The sequence below is a fragment of the Stegostoma tigrinum genome, chromosome 6 (genome assembly GCF_030684315.1).
Source record: "Stegostoma tigrinum isolate sSteTig4 chromosome 6, sSteTig4.hap1, whole genome shotgun sequence".
Lineage (NCBI taxonomy): Eukaryota > Metazoa > Chordata > Chondrichthyes > Orectolobiformes > Stegostomatidae > Stegostoma > Stegostoma tigrinum.
The window spans coordinates 11086702-11107438 of record NC_081359.1 but is presented as its reverse complement, the minus strand read 5'-3'; the positions used below and the strand labels follow the sequence as shown (position 1 = coordinate 11107438).

The window sequence follows — 20737 nt, the reverse complement described above, 5'->3', positions numbered from 1 at the left end:
TCGGGGTGATAGTAGCCCTTTTGGATCCTGAACCAAGTGTGTTCATATATTTCTTGGCAAGTTCTTTATCATATTAGAATCCATGTGTGATAATGACTCAGAGTAAGATTGCTCCACTCACTGAATTCAGGACTTTTCCTTTTCAAAGGAGATCAAATTGCCCTTTTTTAAAGTTGGAGCTAAATCTGCTTTGACCACCTTTCAAGAAAAGCAAATGAATTTAGTGTTCAAATGTATTTTTCATCTTAACTACTTGTCGTTTTGCCAATTATCTGAAATTGGTGTTCCTTGTGACTGACATTCCTTATTTATTCTGTCAAAACCCTTCTCAAAGTATTGCAATTTTCTTTTACTCTTGCTTGGGATGTAGGCCTTGCTTGCAAAGCCAACACTTGTTACCAATCTTACATTGCTGTTGATCTGAGTGGCTTGCTAGGCCATTTCAGAGGGCAGTTAAGAATCAACCACTTTGCTGAGAGTCAGGAGTTACATATGTAGGTCAAATCTGGTAAGGACTGCAAATTTTCTCCCCTGAGTGGCATCAATGAACGAGATGGTTTGCAGACATAAAAGACATTATCACACCTGGATTCTAATATGATAAAGAACTTGCCAAGAAATATATGAACATACTTGGTTCAGGATCCAAAAGGGCTACTATCACCCCAATCTTTAGGAGGCATAGGGAGAACATTGAAGAGGGATCTGACCCACTGACTTCCAACCATCAGCTATTTTCAACCTATGGTCTTTAACATAGATTTTCAAGCAACTGTATTTGAGACAATTTTATCATATCACTTCGTATGAATCAACAAATTAGCAATACTGAAGAATTGTGTGTCTTTAAACATGAACTAAATAATTTCTGCATACTGTGATATTTGATTGACATGGAGAATCCATCATACACTGAAATTTAGATGATGGTAAAGGTTTCCAAGAGGTGAAGTAAAAAAAAATTGAGAATGAACATTAAAATACATTCAGGCAGCAATAATGATTGAAATTACTGGCAATTGCAAAGTGTCACTGACGCAATATTTATCCTTCTCATCTTCTCATTGTAATAAGAAAGTCTGGTGGAATTGATGGTGTAAACAGATGGCTGAGGATGGCTGCATCCAAGACTGCAGGCTGCTAAAGTGAGACAGCTGGTTGGATCATCACTGTCAATCGTAACTGGGAACTAGAACGCCATAGGGATTTTCTTTTACACTTCCATTCGATGATTTGATACAGGATGTGATATTCTGCCAATTACAATATCAACAATTTCTAAACCACATTTTTAAAGTTTTAAAGCCTGAAGAGACAAGTTGATTGTAGTGTGCCTTTGGGTGCATAATTGATGGCATAACTTATGGTATGCATGTGTAACTAAAGTCCCATAGACTAAGAGGAATTGGACCTCAGATCATAAACAGCATAATCCTGATCAATAAATCATTAATTGCAGTAGCTCTCTTTTCCATTTATATGGATGATATGAATTTCATTATTCTGTCAGAGCTTTATTTTAAAGAAATGGTTGATGGCTGAACAGTATTTACTACTGACCCTTAGACCTTTTTAATATCTCTTTCAGCAAGATGTCAGAACAGGGAGAACAGGACAAATTGCTTTCTAATATGCTGCAAGAATTTTTTGAATCAATGCTAAGTCATGAATTATACTATCTTGAGGCTATATATTCCTTTGAGGACATGGTGGTGAGCTTCTTTCTTGAACCACTTTTCCAAAGAGAATCACAATTCACACTGTGCTCAGCCTCAGCAAAACTTCAATATCTATAAAATTTACCAGCCTTGAATATGTGACTCAGTTGGTAGTCCTCTCACCTCGGAATCATAGGGTTATGAATGTGTTCCACTTCAGGACCTGAGCACAAAGATGTCAGCTGACGTTATTCCTTCACTGTCACTGGGTCAGAATCCTGCAACAGTCTCCCTAAGCAGTGCTGTGGGTGGAGCTTTACTCCTCTGATGCTGCCTGGCCTGCTGTGTTCCTCCAGCTCCACAGTGTGTTCTCTGTCTCCAGCATCAGTAGTTCTTACTATCTCTCAATAGCCCCTTAGCAAGGATAATTAGTGATGGGCAACGGATGTCTGTCAAGCCAGCAATGCCCATGTCCCATGTTTCAAATTAAAAAGCACTCCAGTTCAGTATCAGAGGAGTAATACTCAATCAGAGATGTCGCATTTTGTATAGGACAAGAGATCACATCTGCCCTTTCATGTGGACACTAAAGATTCTATACCACTATTTTAAGGAAAAACAGGAGAGTTATCCTGGTACTCTAGCCAATGTTTATTTCCTTTAATGTCATAACAAAAGATGATTTGGTTATTATCAAATTCCTGTTTGTGGGAGATTTGTGCAGAAAGTGGCTGCCATATTTCCTATATGACAACAGAGACTATACTCTAAAAACACTTCACTGGCTATAAAGAGCTTTGGGACATTCTGTGGTTGTAAAATTTGTAATACAAATGTTTGCCTTTCTTTTTGTTTCAACTAAATGATGTTTTCTGCTGTAGCATATCTGTAGCTTCAAATAACAGATCACTGTTGGTCAAGAAATTATCACTAGGTTCATGTGACCACTCTATATTCCAGAGAGTCTTGGCAGTTCAATGTGCCGGCCAATATGAGAGGAAATGGTGCAAACCCACCTTTCTGATATAATGGTATGCCCAGCTTATGGATGGCAACTGTTTCGAGCAAGGGATTCACTTCAGCAAGGGATAAAAGGTCACAGCTACTTTGGTATAATGTATACTTGGCCATTACTCATGCACATTTAGAATTGTACTACTTTTGAGTTGTTTAATATGATTCTGTCCAAATTAAGTTATCATCAGTCTGGAAATTGTATTGGAAATCCTGACCAGCAATGCATGTTTGAAAATCATTTGGCTTAACCTTATATTTACTGCCCATAACGTAAAGATAAATAAGAAAGCAGAATCACTATAATAAACTCCATGGAAGGGGATATCAAACCCCACAAAAAGTATGAAATGAGTGAAAAAAAAATGAAAATCTTCAAGTGAGTTGACTTTGGGACAACTGATCTTGAAATTCTACAGGAAGATCTAGGGAAGGTAAATTAGGAAATATGGCCATTAAATCACTAAATTAACGAAAATGTAAAATTAAATCCTAGATATAAAGTGAAATGTTAAGGTTCTGCTGTCAGCATGGAATCGTACTTGGAGTTACAACAGGGGGAATATCAGGAGCAACTGCGAGTGCAAAGAGCAAGTGGCACTCACTCGCAAGCTTCTGGTTGTTAAATTTCATGAGATGATGATCATGGACAGAAAATTTGTATGGTGGGCAGATGGCTTGCTTCCCCAGAAGAGTTATTGCTCGCCAGCCTACAGACTCTGAAGAAATCTGCATCACAAACATAATGCACTACCTCTCAGAGGGTTAGGCCACTTGAGCCTTCAACAACGCTCTGCCATTCAATAAGATCTGATTTTAACCTGAACTCCTGCATGTCCGCAATAATCTTTCATCCTCTTGGCCATCAAGAATCTAGCTACCTCTACCTTAAAAATATTTTAAGATTATGCATCTACTGCCTTTTTAGGAAGGAAGTTCTGAAAGCTAACATCCATCAGGAAAGATGTTTCCTCACTACTGCTTTTTTAAAAAGACACTTCTGCTTATTTTTAAACAATGATCCCCAGTTTTAGTTTTCCCCAACACAGGGAAACACTCATTCAACATCCACTCTGTTTTAAATCCCCTCAAGACATGATATAATTGAATTAAGTCACCTCCCGACTCTAAGCTCCACAGAGTACGTAACCAGCCTGTCCAACTTTTCCTCATAAGGCTACCACTCATTTCTGGTATTAGTTACGTGTAGAGCTTCCGAACATGATTACAATGATTACATTTCCAAAGTATTTCAATGGCTTTAGCTTGCTTTGAGATGTCCTGAAATAGCAATATGTGCTGTATTAATGTAAGATAACAGAGTGTGGAGCTGGATGAACACAGCAGGCCAAGCAGCATCTCAGGAGCACAAAAGCTGACATTTCGGGTCTAGGATAATGTTGTTATCTCGGATTCTCCAGCATCTGCAGTTCCCATTATCTCTGTGTTAATTTTTTTTTGTTTTCATTTTGTAAATGCTTCAGAATTTTTAAAGAATTTAATAAGAACATGCAAACAAATAACTAATTCCCAATCTGCACTGTCCCTTCCTAGCTTGGCTATCTGACATGGCCAAACCTTATGATCAAAGCACTGGATTTTTACTGATGATGTACAGTTGATCCCTCTTTAATCGATATCATTCAGTTCATTTTATTGTAGATTACAAGGAAAAGAGAAACTTAATTCTCCAAACATTGTCATGATGAGTTTTCTTTTTCTAATCTGAATGGAGTCCAAAATAAACCCATAATGTAATGTAATTCTGATGTCTCTCTCTCTGTGTTAAGGGTGATTTCTTACACTACAGATAAAGAAAGGCTTACATTTATAGAGTACAAGTTGAAAGGAGACAGCCATAATTATTAGACATTTCAGCAACTGTGTGAGAGGACACAGTATCATGGAATTTAGGAATGTATCAGAGACAAGTTCACAGGAATTGGGAAAGTAACAAATGTAACTTTTGTTTCGTTCCAAGTCGTACTTCAAAGGAGTTAGAAGGAATATATTGTCTGAATAGTCATAATTCAGCAGAGTAGTTGGAATTATAAGGGCAAAAATAAGATTGAGAGAAAAAAAGAGACACGGAAAGAAAGTGTGAATGAGAGAAAGTAGTAAAGTTCATTGGAATAGGCTTTTGTTGCCCATTGCCTTTAACTCTTTTTACAGTTAATCTGACACTGAATTGCCTTTGCAGTTTCAGAAGTTGGAGCTTTACACTCTTGGCACATCCCTCGAGTCAAACTATTGCAACTGATTCAGAGATTGCTATTGGTTTATAAACAAGATGTAGTTGATAATGAATAGTATTATTATTGTAGGCACGGCAGGATCACATCAGTTCTACTTGCTCCAAGAAATGTTCCAGTTGTTGCTGGAGAGACCCTCAAGAGCCAGTTTGAGGGGAAGGGATTCAGTTGGTTCGGCAGCACACCACCTGGTGCAAATGGGCAGGTAATACTGGATGAACACAATTTCTTTAGGAAGCAGGAACTGATATGAAAACCACATCAGCATCATTGTGTATTTAAAATGCAATCAAGGTACACACTCTCAACTGCACGTCACTCATTTTGTAGTTTAGAATTGAGTAGTGCATTTAAAAATCATCACTAACATGCCCACCTCAAAACTCTTTAAAAAATTATTTCAGTAGGAACCACAGGACACTTAATGCTCAGCACCTACCCTTGGCTGTATGACATAATGGTGTAATTTTGCATAAGAACATTCTGTAACATGTTTGAGGGAACAAAGTTGCTCGACTTATCAACACAGAATTAAGAGCTGGAGTAGACCATTCAGTCTCTTTAGCCTGCTCTGCCTTATGAAAAGAACCTGGCTGACCTGACTGTGGCATCAACTCTAGTTTCCTACCTCTCCTAATACCCTTTGACCCTGCTGGGAGTCAAGAATATTTCTAACTCTGCTATCAAAATATTCAAAGGACCCTACTTCCACGCTATTTGTGACGAAGTCTTTCACAGAGTCGGAAAAAACTTTCCTCATCTGCTGTGAATGCTTGATCCCCTATTTCAGCAATGTGTCCCAACTTCAAGTCTCCTGCACAAGAAGCATCATCACCATTTCAACATCCACACGACCAAATGTCTTCAGGATTTTCTATGTTTGGATAAGATCACCTCTTATCCTTATAAACTCTTATGGACGCCGACCCAAACTTGCATCATAAGACAGTTCCTCTGCCCCACCACTCATCCAAAGAATCAGTCAAATGAACCAGTTTGGAATTGTTTCCATTAAAATAAATATCCTTTAAAATGAGAAGATCTATTTTTCTTTTCATGTACAACTTTAAATGTGCACCTATATGCTGCATCTGGAGATGGGTCTTGTTCATTTTATATTCCATGGAATTATATAAACACAGTACGGGTTGTATTAAAAATGTTTTCGCCACTGTTTTACCTTCTTTATCATCATGTCGTATAATAGCTTCTTGGATTATGTCTGATGAGTTGAAGTGGACCTTGTTTTTCTTCCCATGTTTCTGTTTGTATTTGAACCCTTCCTGTTTTTGAAGAAGTTTCTCACGCTCATAGTAGGCCTTTATTTGGTCACAACGCATTCGCTTCACGAGTCGTTGTCGCTGTCCTAAAGGCAGTGACTCCAGCAAGCACTGGTCGATTTCCATGTCATGTGTTCGGAAAACATTACAGAGTTGGTAGCAACCTGTAGAGAGTAAAGCATTGTCACAACTGTAAAACCACCACAACAAAAATCCACTTACAGCTGTGTTGAAGGATTAAATGTGAAAATACGAGCAAATGTTGCATTGTAACTAGCATACATGATAAATAACATTTTGAAGAAATAGAGTGGTATTCTATGAAATACACTTTGCTAAGGTGAAACTGATTCCTATAATGCGGCCAATTTCAAATTGTTGCTGATCCAGGTTTCAGAAGGTTGGTGTTTAATTGTCGTTAGATCAGGGCTCGTTGAAAATTGGAATGTAGCTTATTTGTTGCAGACTGCAATTCAGCAATGTTCATCATTTTCAGATTAGTTTGTGTTGGAAATAAGTTTTTTTCAGGAGTGTGCCAGATATGGGGTACACCTCCACCCAGACAATAAGCAGCAAGCATCATGCCTTAATTAAAGCCCTCCTCTTATTTCCATCTGACTGACATTCTGCAGGCCAAGCTTCACATGCCAGGAATTTACTAACCTACCTGCTGGTTCAAACACTGGGATTGAAAACAAAAGGTTATTTCCATTCTTGAACCCATCCCCAGGGGGAAATAACAAAATCCCAATGAATGTTTAAATAGTCACCCTTATTTGAAAGCTCTTTCAATTTGATTTATTGTCACAGGTACCTTGGTACAAAGTGGCTAGGGGCAATAGAACAGAGCGAGGGATACAGGGGTGCAAAGAACGAGACCAATATTAAATGTAAAATTTGAGATGTCCATTCAAAAGTCTAACAACAGTGGGGAAGAAGCTGTTCTTGAATTTGTTAGCTTGTGCATTTAAGCTTTTGTATCTTCTGCCTGACAGACCAGGCTGGAAGCAATTATAACTGGAGTGGTGGGTTTCTTTGATTATGTTGGCTGCCTTTCAAAGGCAGCGAGAAGTATAGATGGAGTCAACGGATGGAAGTTTATCTTGCGTAATGGACTGGGCTGTGTTCACAACTCTCCTTCCAGCATCTCCATCCAAACAAGGATTATGGGCAGGCTGTCAAAGCTGGAAGGTCAATTAGACAAAAGAAAATGCTTTACAAAAACAGTGACATTAATGGAAGGTAAGAGAGAGAGAGACGCACACACAGTATTTCAACATCGAAGGACCTTTCTTCTAAGGTCTTTTGCATTTAGTTAGACAATTGTCTAAGTAGCCAGGCCATCATTATTATTGTATTATGGTTTTTATTGTGGTGGGGGGGGGGTGTGAATTGGGAGTAGAATGGATGCCCTGAGCTCTTTGCATCCAAGAATTTATGTTCAGCCTTCAGATTTCTCTATAATGCTGGATCAGCACACTATCTGCCAAATTCTTGCCACCAAATACCAAAACAGTCCCCCCAATGGTGAGGGATCCTGAGGCTGACTACCAAATCCTTGATAGCCTGTTTTAGTTGACCTGAATTAAGCACCTTATGGAGTCTAATGGATTACCCATCACATGATCTTGATAACCCTGGAACCCCTATCATGCCACCTCTAAAGCAGCTCTCTAAAAGGATGCAGTTAGAAAAGCCAATGGAGGAGCAGGTCCAGTCCCAGCCTCAGTGTGGACTGGAAAATCATGTACCATAGGACCTGTAGTGGTTGTAATGAGGGCAGCCAGGCAGGCCTCAAAGAATTCAAATTCCCTGATTGGACCATGTTAACAGCCCCAATCAAGGAGCCCCATCTGACAGATATAAACAGGAGTGTCAGAGGTTCTGTTCACTCAGAGTTGCCTCTGGAGGAAGCCTGACTCGTGTCAAGTGCTATGCATGTGTGACTAAAGGGCAATTTGATTTTGGATACTGGCCTCTCTGGTGTAATTTTCAGATCCTGACTAAATTAAAAAGGGTTTCTCATCTAATTCAAAATTGCTCCGGACAATTTTATCACACACCACAGGACAATATTTCTTGTTTACTGGTTCTTGTCCTGGAAGTTTATCTATCATAAAAGCACATGTTGGAAAAAGAGCTCCTGCGGCCCTTAATTTTGCTCCCAGTTTGGGATCAAGCAGTTTATCACGTGCAACTACTTAGATTGTATTTATAATGTGTGTTTGCTGTTACGCTGATCACAGACCTCACCAGAGAAAGTCTGTAATACTTTAAAATCCACAACGTCCTGCGTGCTACAGAGAACTGACTCAGACCTCTCACTTTAATCATGACTCTTGTCAAATTAATCAGTCAATAATCTTTTATCACATCCCAGCTTCATAGCAGAATACAACCAGAACACCTGAATGGCGTGCAGCACGAAACTTGATTGTTCAGTTGGATGCCTGGTTTTTTTTCCCCCGAAGGACAGTTATACAAAGAAACCATATAAATTATATCACTCCATGAGAAAAAAAATGGAATGATAAATAACAACGATATAATTTATCAAATCATAGCTTTGGTTTTCTATTTAAAAATAAGTAATTTTAGGAAACTTCCTGAAACTTGACCTGCAGATATCTTACACAATACTAATACTTAATAATACTGAGAAGCATTTCAGTTGGTATAACAGTTGCAAATCAAATTAACATTGAAGCAGTGTATAGCAAAATTTTCATTAATGAATTCTTTTATGGCTTGATATCTCCTGTAAGTATTATTGTTACATGAAAATAACATGTGAAAACATGAGCAATATTCCAGTATAACAACAGTTAATTAAAATGATAAAGTTTTGCACATACATGGCATGACGAAGAAAAATGTAGATAACCCTGAGCCTGTCAGAAATTGCAGAATATGCCTTTAAGTCACACAGCGAATGTAAAGACTTGTGATGCATGTATCCTGCTGTAACATCTCCAACTGTGGTTATAATATCTATCAACTGTAAAACTGAAAATCATTGTACTTCATCAGTTTTTCCAAGCAAGAATGAGACAGTTCAATTGTATGGATAAATTGAAGAAGTAGGGCCTGTTCTCTTTGGGCAGAACGAGGCTGGGAAGAGACTTCATTGCAGTTTTCAAAATCATGAAGAGGGTTGGTCAGAGTAGTTGCAGAGAAGTTGTTCCCATTCATAACAAGAAAACAAGTATGAGAGAGGATTTAGATTTAAAGTGATGGGCAACCCAAGTATTAGAACCTGTGTACGTACACTGATCCAAATGGCCTCTTTCTGTACTGGAACAATTCTGTGATTCTATTTTAGATGGAATATGTTGATTGATCAAACCCTTCGCACATATAAGGATTCCCTTGTGAAATTAATTTGAAAAACCAAATTGTATTTGCTTTAAAACATAAAGAAAATGCTCCTCCATGTGCAAAAACATTTCTTTTGGTATAACTTCTTCTCAGCTTGTTAGTTGTACCAGATTAGTTGATTTCAGTTGACACAGCAATTGAAATCTTATAAAAACCCTTGGTGTCCATTGACTATATGCAGGGGTAAAAGAATCCAGCTGCAGTTCGTGTATAGATTATAATCCAATATTTCCAGTCTGAAAGAATTTAGATATAGCCATAGAATTTGAGGACATGACACTGAATAAGTAATTGTGTGAGATTGCTTACAAAATCAAGGCTCACGTAAAACAAAAAGCCACTGAAAATTAGGGATACAGAGATATGGTGAAGATTACTAATCCAAACATTATCAGTAGATTTATTATCTGAGCAACTCATTAGGATCCATTAAAATATATACTTTCAACAATGATTTGTTTAACTACAATTTGTTGAATGCTTTCTATTTCAATATGTTTGATCATCAGATGTTAATCACTTTATGATTCTACATTCCAGGGGCAGGGAGGAATATATGAAATCATTATTTGAGAAGATGTTGCAAAGATAATATTGGTAGACATTTTAATAATATAGCATAAGAAATGAAGATGGGGTTATTAAGTACATTTTGACTAAATGGAAGCACTTAGAGATGTAAAAATGAATGTGATTTTCAATGCATTGCAAAACTGACCCTTTTAACTATTGTGATGAAACATCTGTAATTGTAGATATATTTTAAAGTGTTTTCACATTTTAAAAAAGTCAAGGTCAGGGAGTCATTCTGGAACAGTTGCATAATGAGATATTTATCAGAGACCTAGTAGCTACAAACCATTGTTACGTTATTAGAAAAGATGTTTACATTGTCAGGTTTATGACAGGTACAGCAAACATACAGTACAATTAGCTTCGATTTCCATTTAGAAAGAAGTACTCTCTCTTTTATTACTGATTACTATCCTACCCAACTGTAAATACCTCAGTACTGTTTTCATTGATTCATTCTCACCAGAACTGACTCATGTTCTATTAGTTTTTTAAAAATTAGTACATATTTTTGATCTATCTGTCTCCTCTCCTACCATTAGCAATCTTTGTCTTTTGGTTTGGTTACCTTTACCATATGTTCCATTTGCTCCTCTTCCTATGTCAACAGTTTTATCGGCATGATTTTCCAGCCACAAATCTGAAGGAGTTATATCAAACTTGAAACGTTAACAGTTTTTCTCTCTATAGATAACTGCCAGACCTGCTGAGTTTCTGCAGAACTTTGTTTTTATTCCAGATTTTTCATCATGTGCTGCATGCTCCATAGTATGGCGCAGCCAAAGGGTTGAGAGCCAGACAGGACTAAAGCCAGTCACGCAATTATAAAAGCAGATTCATGTCAAATCAGATGATTGCCAGAGCCCTCGTAATTCAGAGTCAATCCTTCCAGGCCCTTGAAATGTCACCAATTATAGCAGCTTCCACTTATTAAACCTTCAGGGCAGAAAACACATTGTTATGGAAATGCTCATTTCTGACGAGAGAGAAAACATTACACGCTAAAGATCGGAGGCTGATTAAAGCCCTTAACCATCACATAATACTCAAATACACCTCACATAGTGCTTCACAGCCTGATAATCTGAGTCAATGCAGGATGTCATGAGTGGTTGATGCTACTGTCACCACAGTTCTATCTTGTGAAGCTTTCCTTGTCTTAGCTTCGTGGACCATGATCCTTCATTACAAGATGAATAGATGGCAGTAAGCTTCATATCTTCATATGAGATGGCCATGATGGATCATTGCTTCAGAAATCAGCAATGATCACAGTTGGCACTCTTGACGTAATTGCTGTGGCCTCCCAGACAAACAACACTTAACACCTGCTTGCTGTCTCACACATTCACTCCTGATGGGCTCCTCCTCACACAGTGCCTACATCCTCAGCTCTACTATTTCTGATGGCAGCAAGACTTACTCTATCTTGCACATCGCTCCCTGACGTGAAAATCCAACTCTTTCAATAGTGTCTCCCTAGGCAGGTGAATCAGAATTTGTTTCCTGGCTCTAAACAGCCAAACGAGGAATGGAAATCTGGGCCCAAATATCCCACAAAAATGTAGCTCACAACTCCCCATTGTGATTAAGCAAATTGTACGCTAGCATATAGAACACACACCAATTGATTGAAATGCAAATAGCACCACAAGTTTAATGTTGCTTGCATATTTTAATGATTACTTTCTGCAACCAGTACACACCCTGCTGTTCACTGGTTGCACATATCAGCAGGAACCCAAACATCCAAGCAAATCTTAAAGTTAGATTGCCCTAATTGAATCTGCCCTACATTGCTGAAAGACAAGGGGCATTGTGGCTGGGACAGGCAATGGATATCTTCCTTTACTGCGAAAGAGTGCAGAGGTAGAATTTATTTTAACGATTTTTATGAGCTACGCTGAAAGTCTCTTTTTGGGAAGAAGACAAGATGCAATTTATGTGCAGAAAATTATAAGCTGTTTGAAACCAGTGTACAAGTCATGGAAGCCAATGGGCATTGGTATTAATATAGATGTAAGATTTTGGTTGCTTCTCCATTCTGGAATCTATCACCCTATTTGCACTCTGCTCTTTTTTTGTAATATCTTTTCATTTTAACACTCATAGACTGTCTTCTGCTGTCATGCTTCCGTTCAATTCCTCACTCCCTTAGAAACATTTAAAGCAGGTAAGTGAGAGATAGTAGGAACTGCCGATGCTAGAGTCAGAGATAACAGTATGGAGCTGGAGGAGCACTGCAGGCCAGGAAACATCAGAGGAGCAGGAAAGTTGATGTTTCAGGTAGGGATCCTTTTTCAGAAATGGGAGAGGGGGAAGGGGGCTCCAAAATAAATAGAGAAGGGGTAGGACTGGGGAAGGTAGGTGGGATGGTGATAGGTGAGTGCAGGTAGGCAGTGGTATGAATTGGTCAGTGAGGTAGGAGGAGTTGATAGGTGGAAGAGAAGATGGACAGGTTGTGTCATCTAGAGGAGGCAGGCTCAGAGGGAGGGTTGGTTAGGGGATAAGGCCGGGGGGCGGCAAGATTTTGAAACTAGTAAAATTCACATTGAGACCATTGGGTTGTAGGGTCCCAAGGCGGAATACGAGGTGCTGCTCCTCTAGTTTCCGAGTGGCATCGTTATGACACTGGGAGGAGGACCAGGATAGACATGTCATCAGGGAATGGAAGGGGGAGTTGAAATGGTTTGCAACTGGGAGGTGTGGTCGTTTGTCACAAACAGAGTGCAGGTGTTTTACAAAGTGGACTCTGAGCCTCTGCTTGGTCTCACTTGTGTAAAGGAGGTCACATCGGAAGCAGTGGATGCAATAGACCACATTGACAGATGTGCAGGTCAACCTCTATCTGATGTGGAAGGTTTTTATGGTTTCTTGGCTGGAGGTGAGGGGCGAAGGTGTAACACTTCCTGCGGTTGCAGGGTAAGGTGCCAGGGTGGTGGGGCTCGTGGAGAGTGTGGAGCAATGAAGGGGATCGTAAAGAGAGCAGTCTCTACAGAAGGCAGATAGAGGTGGGGAGGGAAATATTACTTTGATTGTGGGGTCGGATTACAGGTGGCGGGAGTAGTGATAAGCCCCCAGTGCATGATGGAACCTATCCACGATACTGAAGAAGGCAAGGTATTGGCGGTGGGGGGGGGGGGGGGGGGGTGGAGAGAAGATTTTTGGGGCCTTCACAGAGACCTTTGTATCCTCTTTAGCCAAAGGCAAAGTCCCAGAATACTGGAGAATGGCCCACTGTTGTTCCTCTGTTTAAAAAGGGCAAAATGGCTAATTCAGAAAATTATAGGCCAGTGACCCTTACTTAAAAGAGTTAGGGAAATTATTACAGAAGATTCGTAGGGATGGGATTTACTCACATTTGAAGAAAAAAATGACTTTTTAAGGACAGTCAGCATGGTTTTGTGTGTGATGGAGGAGGTCTTGTCTTGAACATGATTGAGTTTTTTTGAGGAAGTAATGAAAATGATTGACAAGGGTAGGGCAGCAGATGTTGTCGAAATGAACTTCACTAAAGCATTTGTCAAGGACCCTCATGGTAGACCGGTCCAGAAGAATAAGTCACACGGGATCCACATGAGTTGTTAAGTTGGAGACAAAATTGCCTTGGTCATATAAAATAAAGGGTAGTTATGGGGGGTTTCTGACTAGAGGCTTGTGATCAGAGGTGTTCCACAAGGATCAGTGCTGGGACCTGTTGTTTGTAATTCATATAAAAGGCATGGGTGAAAATGTAAATGATCTGATTTGTAAGTTTGCAGGTGACACAAGAATTGTTGGAATTATGGAAAATGAGGAAGCTTGTCAAAGGATATAGGCCAGTTGGCAAGTGGGCAGACAAAAGGCATAATGAGTTTAATCCAGACAAGTGTGAATGGATGCATGTTAGGAGGTCAAATGCAAGAGGAATGTATACACTAAGTGGCAGGACCTTTAGGAGCATTGATATACAAAGGGAGCTTGGGGTGCAAGTCCACAGCTCCCTGAAAGTGACAAACCATGTGGACTAAGATGATAAAATAAAGGCATACGCATGCTTGCCTTCCTCAGTTGGGGCATTGGGTATAAAATTTGGCAAGTCATATTGCAGCTCAATAAGCATTTAGATGGGCCACAGTTGGAGTACTATAGACAGTTCTGCTCACGACCCTAAAGGAAGTATGTTGAGGCTTTGGAGAGAGTGCAAAAGATGTTTACCTACATATTGCCTGTATAGAAGTGCATTAGCTACAAGGAGAGGTTGGATAAACTTGGGTTGTTTTTTGCTATTGCATTGGAGGCTGAGTTAACGTTTCAGGTCCAGTGACCAGGACCACTGGACTCAAAGCGTTAACTCTGATTTCTCTCCACAGATGCTGCAGAGCTGCTGAGTTTTTCCACCAATTTCTGTTTTTGCATTGAAGCTTAGTCTAGCTGGTAAGATAACAATTCAGTATCAAGAAGATCCAGCATATGAATTTCACCAATTGAATATTAATGCAGTCTTTCATTTTACACTTTTGATTTTGTGGTAAATCTGTCAGATGGCAAGAATACATTTGTTTAAATAGGAAAGAAATGTTAATTGCAAGCCTCCTGCTGAAATCATCATCTAAAGTTGCGTGGCATTATTAGTGAGCTTTCAAATTGGAGAGGCATGATTTTTGGTTTGTGTCTCTTGACTTGGTCACCTTGCTAATCATTACCTAAATTATCCCATTAATAAACTAAATAAATTCCTCTTAAATTCTGCAATTAAATTCGCGAATCACTGCAAACATCACTCGTTATTTTGTTGGTTGTTAAGGGAGCGGCTCATAATTTGCTGTAATAGAACATCTTATTGCGTTGGTTATAAAATTAGACTTGCCCCGCAGCTCAAAAACATGTTTACCCACTGAGTTACTGAAAGTGCAAACTGATAACGGTACAGAAAAGAAGGGCATTAGTGGCCAAAAAGAACAGGACAACCAACAAGCTACTGTCTTCAAATATAGTGTGAGGAGTGAGAAAGGCTGAACTGAGCTTGCTGAAGTGAACTGTTACAGTATGCTAGGAAATAGGTAATTGAGAAGCACTGGTGGACATTTAAGGGATATTTTTGATTGCACAGAATTTGCTTTACAGTCAGAATGTACCTTTTCAAAAAGGGGGAAGGTCCTGTTGCCCATGGTTATTCAGATAAATTAAGGAATGAATCAAGTTTAAGAAAATAAAACATACAATTCATAGAGTTCAATGTCAGATCAGATCATTACATGTAATATGAAGAATAGCAAAGAATGACCAAAAAAATCACTCAGGAGGAATAAATTAATGTCTGAGGGAAAGCTGGCTAGAAATATAAAAGTAGATAAGGAGAGTTTCTACTGGTATTTAAAATGGAAATGAGAGACTAAAGTGAGTGTTGATCTTCCACGGAGAGAAAATAGGCACTTAATAATAGATATTAAGAAAATAGTGGATGAAAGAAACAAATATTTTTCCTTCTGTCTTCGCAATACTCTCCTGTAAGAAAGTTATAAATTGGAGTGAAAAGGAGAGAAAAGCTTAGTTAAATAATAATCACAGGGAAAGCAGTAGCAAGCAAACAGATGAAGCAATGACCTAACAAATCACAGAACGCCTACAGTGCGGAAACAAGCCATTCAGCCCATTGAGTTCATACTGCCCATCCAAACAGCATCTCACCTAGACCCAGCCTCTATCACCGTAACCATATATTTACCATGGTTAATCCATCTAGCCTGCATATCCTTGGACATAGGGAAATTTTTCATGGTCAATCTACCTAACCTTGGGCTCTGATAGACTTTACCTTAGGACCTTAAAACACGTGGCTACGAAGTAGTAGATATCTCAGTATAATAGCGTGCGAAAATTTTCTAAATGCTGAAAAGGTTCTAACAGAGTGGAAAATAGCCAATATAACTCATTTATTCAAGAAGAGAGGAAGGCAGAAAGCAGGAAACCAAAGTGCAATTAACTTGACAACTGTATGGGTAGATGTCAGAATCAATTAAGGAGATTATAGCTGGGCATTTGGAAAACACACAGTAATTAGAAAGAATCAGCATGATTTTTTTCTAAAGTAAATTGTGTTTAATCAATTTATTGGAGTTATTTGTCACAGCAACATTAGGCCTCTTGTGATGCAGTGGTAGCATCCCTGCCTTTGAGCCAGGAGGCCTTGGTTCAGGTCCCAATTGCCCCAGAGGTACGTAATAGTATTTCCCAACAGGTTGATTACAAAATACGTGTGAGTAGCATGCACTGTGGATAGAGTGGCGTTGGTAAATATACTCGGTTTGGATTACCGGAATACATTGGTCAAGGTTCCACATAATAAAGCTATTACACAAAAATAGGGGCTCATATTACAAGGGATAACATATTAGCATGAGTAGAAGATTGCTTGAATGGCAGTAAATTGAGATTATGCATAAATGAGTATTGTTCTGATTGTAAGATTCCACTTGTCACATCCTGCCAAAAAGTCTGCACTGTGTACTCAACAATTTACACCAATTATTTAGACAAGGGGAGCAAAAGTAGTTAAATTTGCAGTTCACCCAAAGATCAATAGGAGAATATATTGTGAACAGTGCAAAGGAGATGGCAGATAGATATAGATATGTCAAATGAATGAGCAAAGTCCTGACAAATGTAACGTACTATGGGAAAATGTAAAGTTGTTTACTTTGTTTGGAAGAATAAGAAAGATGAATATTACTTAGCAAAGAGCAACTTAAGAATTCTGAGAGGTGCTGAGGAATCAAGGTGTTCCAGTGCATGAGTCTCTAAATCTCAGTATGTCGGTACAACATGAAATAAAGAAGGCTTAGTTTTTAAGATACTCCTTAGAGCCCACCTCAATTATCATGCTTTTGATTTCCCTCCATCTTATCATATGACTGGTGCAAGAAAGCAGCTCACTACCATCAAAGTTGGAACTACCATCAATGCTGGCCCAGGCAGTGATGCCCATGTCCCATGAGAGATTAAAAAAAGTCATCTACATTACATTCTTCATCATCCTATGAGATTTGTTGGATGACTTGTGGGATTGCATGGTAGCTCGATGGTTAGCATCACTGCCTCACAGTGCCAGGGGCTGTAAAATGTATTCCACCCTCAGGTGACTGTCTGTGCAAACTCCACACATTCTCCCTGTGTTTGTGTGGGTTTTCACTGGGTGCTATGGTTTCCTCCTACAGTCCAATATTGTGCAGGTTAGTCAGATTGGCCATGCTAAATTTCCTCAATCTCCAGGAATGTGCAGGCTAGGTGGATTAGTCATGGTGAATGTGGAGATAGGGTGAGGGGCTGGATCTAGCTGGAATGCCCTGAGGGTCCAAGCAGACTCAAGGGGCTGAATGGCCTTTTTCCGCATTTAAAGATATCTATCACGTTGCACACGTATGACCTGATGACCACTCCTGAGTATATGTGCTAATATGTATAAATGGTGAGTTAAGATTGTATGACAAAAAAAAATCCTTTTGAGATTGTTGCCAAGTGAAATTGGACACACATCAGCTTCTGTGTGTTGGATGTAACAAATCACAACAGCACTACAGAAGATTCACCCACCACTTTGCAGCTCAAAGAGGAAGTCTTCTACAAATGAAGATAAAAATTTATTTTTGGTGTTTCAAGAAATTAGATGTTGCATTTGATGCAAATGCAGATATGGACATTGCGGTAGTGTCTCATTTCAGGAGCAAATATCCTCATCTTTATGAGCATAAGTTCACAAACACAACAACATTAAAATGTACCAGATGATGACAAAATAAATCAAGACATAGAGTGTGTTTTGCGAAGGTGTCTGAAATATGTTTCACTTCAAAATGTAATCCAACTCTGTCTAGATTTAATGGAAAATTCAGCTTTAAACAAGATTATATTATGTCTTTGTCTGATTACACAGCGCTCAGAATTGATTAGTCATAACCACTCATGTCATTTTGTGCATTTTTGTTCCTGTGTTTTCTTCCAGAATTACATGTTCTCCAAAGTGATGGATGTTAGGTTTAACAATATGATGCCTTGAACAAACGCACTAGGAACAGGAGAAGGATGTTCATCACCTTTTCTCAAAAAGGATCTCAAGATTCACAATCCCCTGTGAAACGGTTTCTTCTGTTTTCAATGGGGAACCACTTAGTCTTAAATATTGATCCCTTGTTCTAGATTCTCTAGAAGAGAAAACATCTTTTCCACATCCACTGTCATGGCCTATCTGGGTCTTGTGTGTTAAAATTAAGTCACCCTGTGTCAGTCTGAAGCACACTGAACAAGGTATTTCATCAGCAGGAGAGCTTTTGAACTGAAGTGACATCTCCCGTGTTCTACAAGTGCACCTTAATTTTCAAACTTTTGTCCTTCAACATGGGAGTTTTACTACTTCGCCACCTAACCATCTCATTTAAGGCGAATTCACTCTCCAACATGGAAATCTCTCAGTCAACAGCTGAGGAAGAACCTTCATCTCATTATCTATAATGATTTCAAACTCAGTTATCAAAGATGTGTGGTCACCGACTTTATGCAATCTATGTATGGTTGGTCAAGTAATAGAGGCAAAGAAAAGCGGGGTATAAAACCTGTATTTTCCTTTTCATTTTGCTATATTTTTGATTATGGACTGAACTGAGAAAAGAGTTGTTACAGAATTAAGAATTATGGGAGGAATGGCTGCATTTTTAAAAAGTACTTATCTAAAACTCACTGTAAGTCATCATAACACTATTACTTTGTCCAAGATGTATGGGAGGCTATTTATAGATGGGCTGGCTCTGGGGCAGGGGGCAGGTGTTAGTCGTGGTGGGGAACAAATTGGGATTGAGCTAGAAAAGTTTCTGATTGGTTTATGGAGTAGAGTGGTGATCATTTGTCAATGCCAAAGGCCATCAGTCAGACAACGACCAACTGAGTGGCTCCCATGCAAATGAACAGCTTGTGGGTGTGAACATTACTAGCAGAAGTTTTTGGGCTGATGATGTGTCTTTCCCTCCAGCAAAAATACCTGAAACCTGAAGAAAGCCCGTTGATTTTTCCCCTCACTACTTGGCATAAACTGTGGTCTTTAATGAATAACTAAGATGTTTTACAGTTAGTGTACCAATTGCGTGTTCCTTCTGTGAAGAGACAAGACACCCTGGGAAAGAAAGATTGGAGAGCAGAAAGCCCTAGCAAGCAAAAAGGATCATCTAGTGGCCACTGACCGGGTTCCCCAGTTTTCTTTTTCTCCTCTTCACCCACAACACTGATTTTTGTGTTTGTTTGTGAGTAGGAGGTTTACTTTGATTTTGATCTTCTTATCACATGTACTCAAGTTCAAAAAATCCAATGAAAAGTGTTTCATGTTGGCACACAAGGTCCCATCTTCAGTACGATCCCAGGTGCAGAATCTTAAGATCAAGGAAGAGAAAGGTTTTAGAAGGGGGTTATAATTTTAAGTAGAGTTGTATGTCAACAGTTTTAATTGCTTACTTGTGGTTAGAGTATTTACTTGTAACTTAAAAAATATTATGTATGGAAACCAGGTCCAATTTTTTTTAGCCTGAGTCAATGTAGCAGGCAAATTGGAAGCTGTGTTAGAATTTTTTTTTAACAATTATGAATAGCAGGGTTTGATTTCCAACACATTGACATATTGAAGCGTGACAAAAGGGATAAAATTAAAAAACAACAAAATGAAAAAGGACATTTAAAACTCAGACAAAAGAAAACACTTGTATATTATCTCAAACTATCTCTTTAAGACAGATAGTTGGTACCATGCTATGAGATGGTCTAAACTAAAAGCTGTCCATCTTTCTCTTTGCACAGTGAGTCAAAATGTCAGTCAACTATGTGTATAATGTAACAGTAACATAAGCATATAACCCACAAGTCCAAGTTATCATGTTACTGTTTGTTAGTTGTGAATCAACTTTCATGTATTAGCCTTAAAGAGAATGTGAGTCCCTGTGGCTCATTTTAAGAGTTAACATTTAGAAAACATTTAGGGTGGCACAGCGGCTCAGTGGCTAGCACTGCTTCCTCAGTACCAAAGACCTGGGTTTGATTCCACCCTCAGGTGGCTGCCTGTGTGGAGTTTGCACATTCTCCCTGAGTCTGCATGGGTTTCCTCCCACAATCCTAAAACATGCAGGTTAGGTGGATTTCCAATGCTAAATTGCCCACATAGTGTTCAGAGATGTGTGGATTACTGGGGGGAGTGGGTCTGGGTGGGATGCTCTGAGGGTCAGTGTGGACTTGTTGGACCAAAGGCCCTATTTCCACACTGTAAGGATTCCATGATTTAAAAAAAAAACCATTGTGCATAACTATGTAATTCATTTTCTGAATTCAGGACATTCCAAAAGCTTCAGCTTAATTTACACATTAGGTTTTCACACTATTATAATGCTACTAAATGAGCCATCCATTACATAAGCAATAATATCCCTAAGCCACAATGAGACAACTGACCAGATATTCTGTTCATAGATGGTATTGGTAGAGAATTGAAATATTATAAGACACCAGAGGAATTCTCCTACCCTTCTTTGCGAAAGAAAATTGTATTGGGGTCCTGCATATTCATTCAAAG

The 20737-nt window shown here is 39.0% G+C and overlaps 1 protein-coding gene across 6 annotated transcripts in view; it reads right to left on the bottom strand.

The window, feature by feature from the left end:
- myo16 (myosin XVI) overlaps positions 1-20737 on the bottom strand; it is a 360735-nt gene that overhangs the window by 301465 nt on the left and 38533 nt on the right. For all 6 annotated transcript variants that reach the window (XM_059646418.1, XM_059646419.1, XM_059646420.1 and 3 more), the window contains one exon: positions 6105-6368. In XM_059646418.1, the coding sequence (XP_059502401.1) occupies positions 6105-6368 (264 nt within the window). The remainder of the gene's footprint in view (positions 1-6104; positions 6369-20737) is intronic.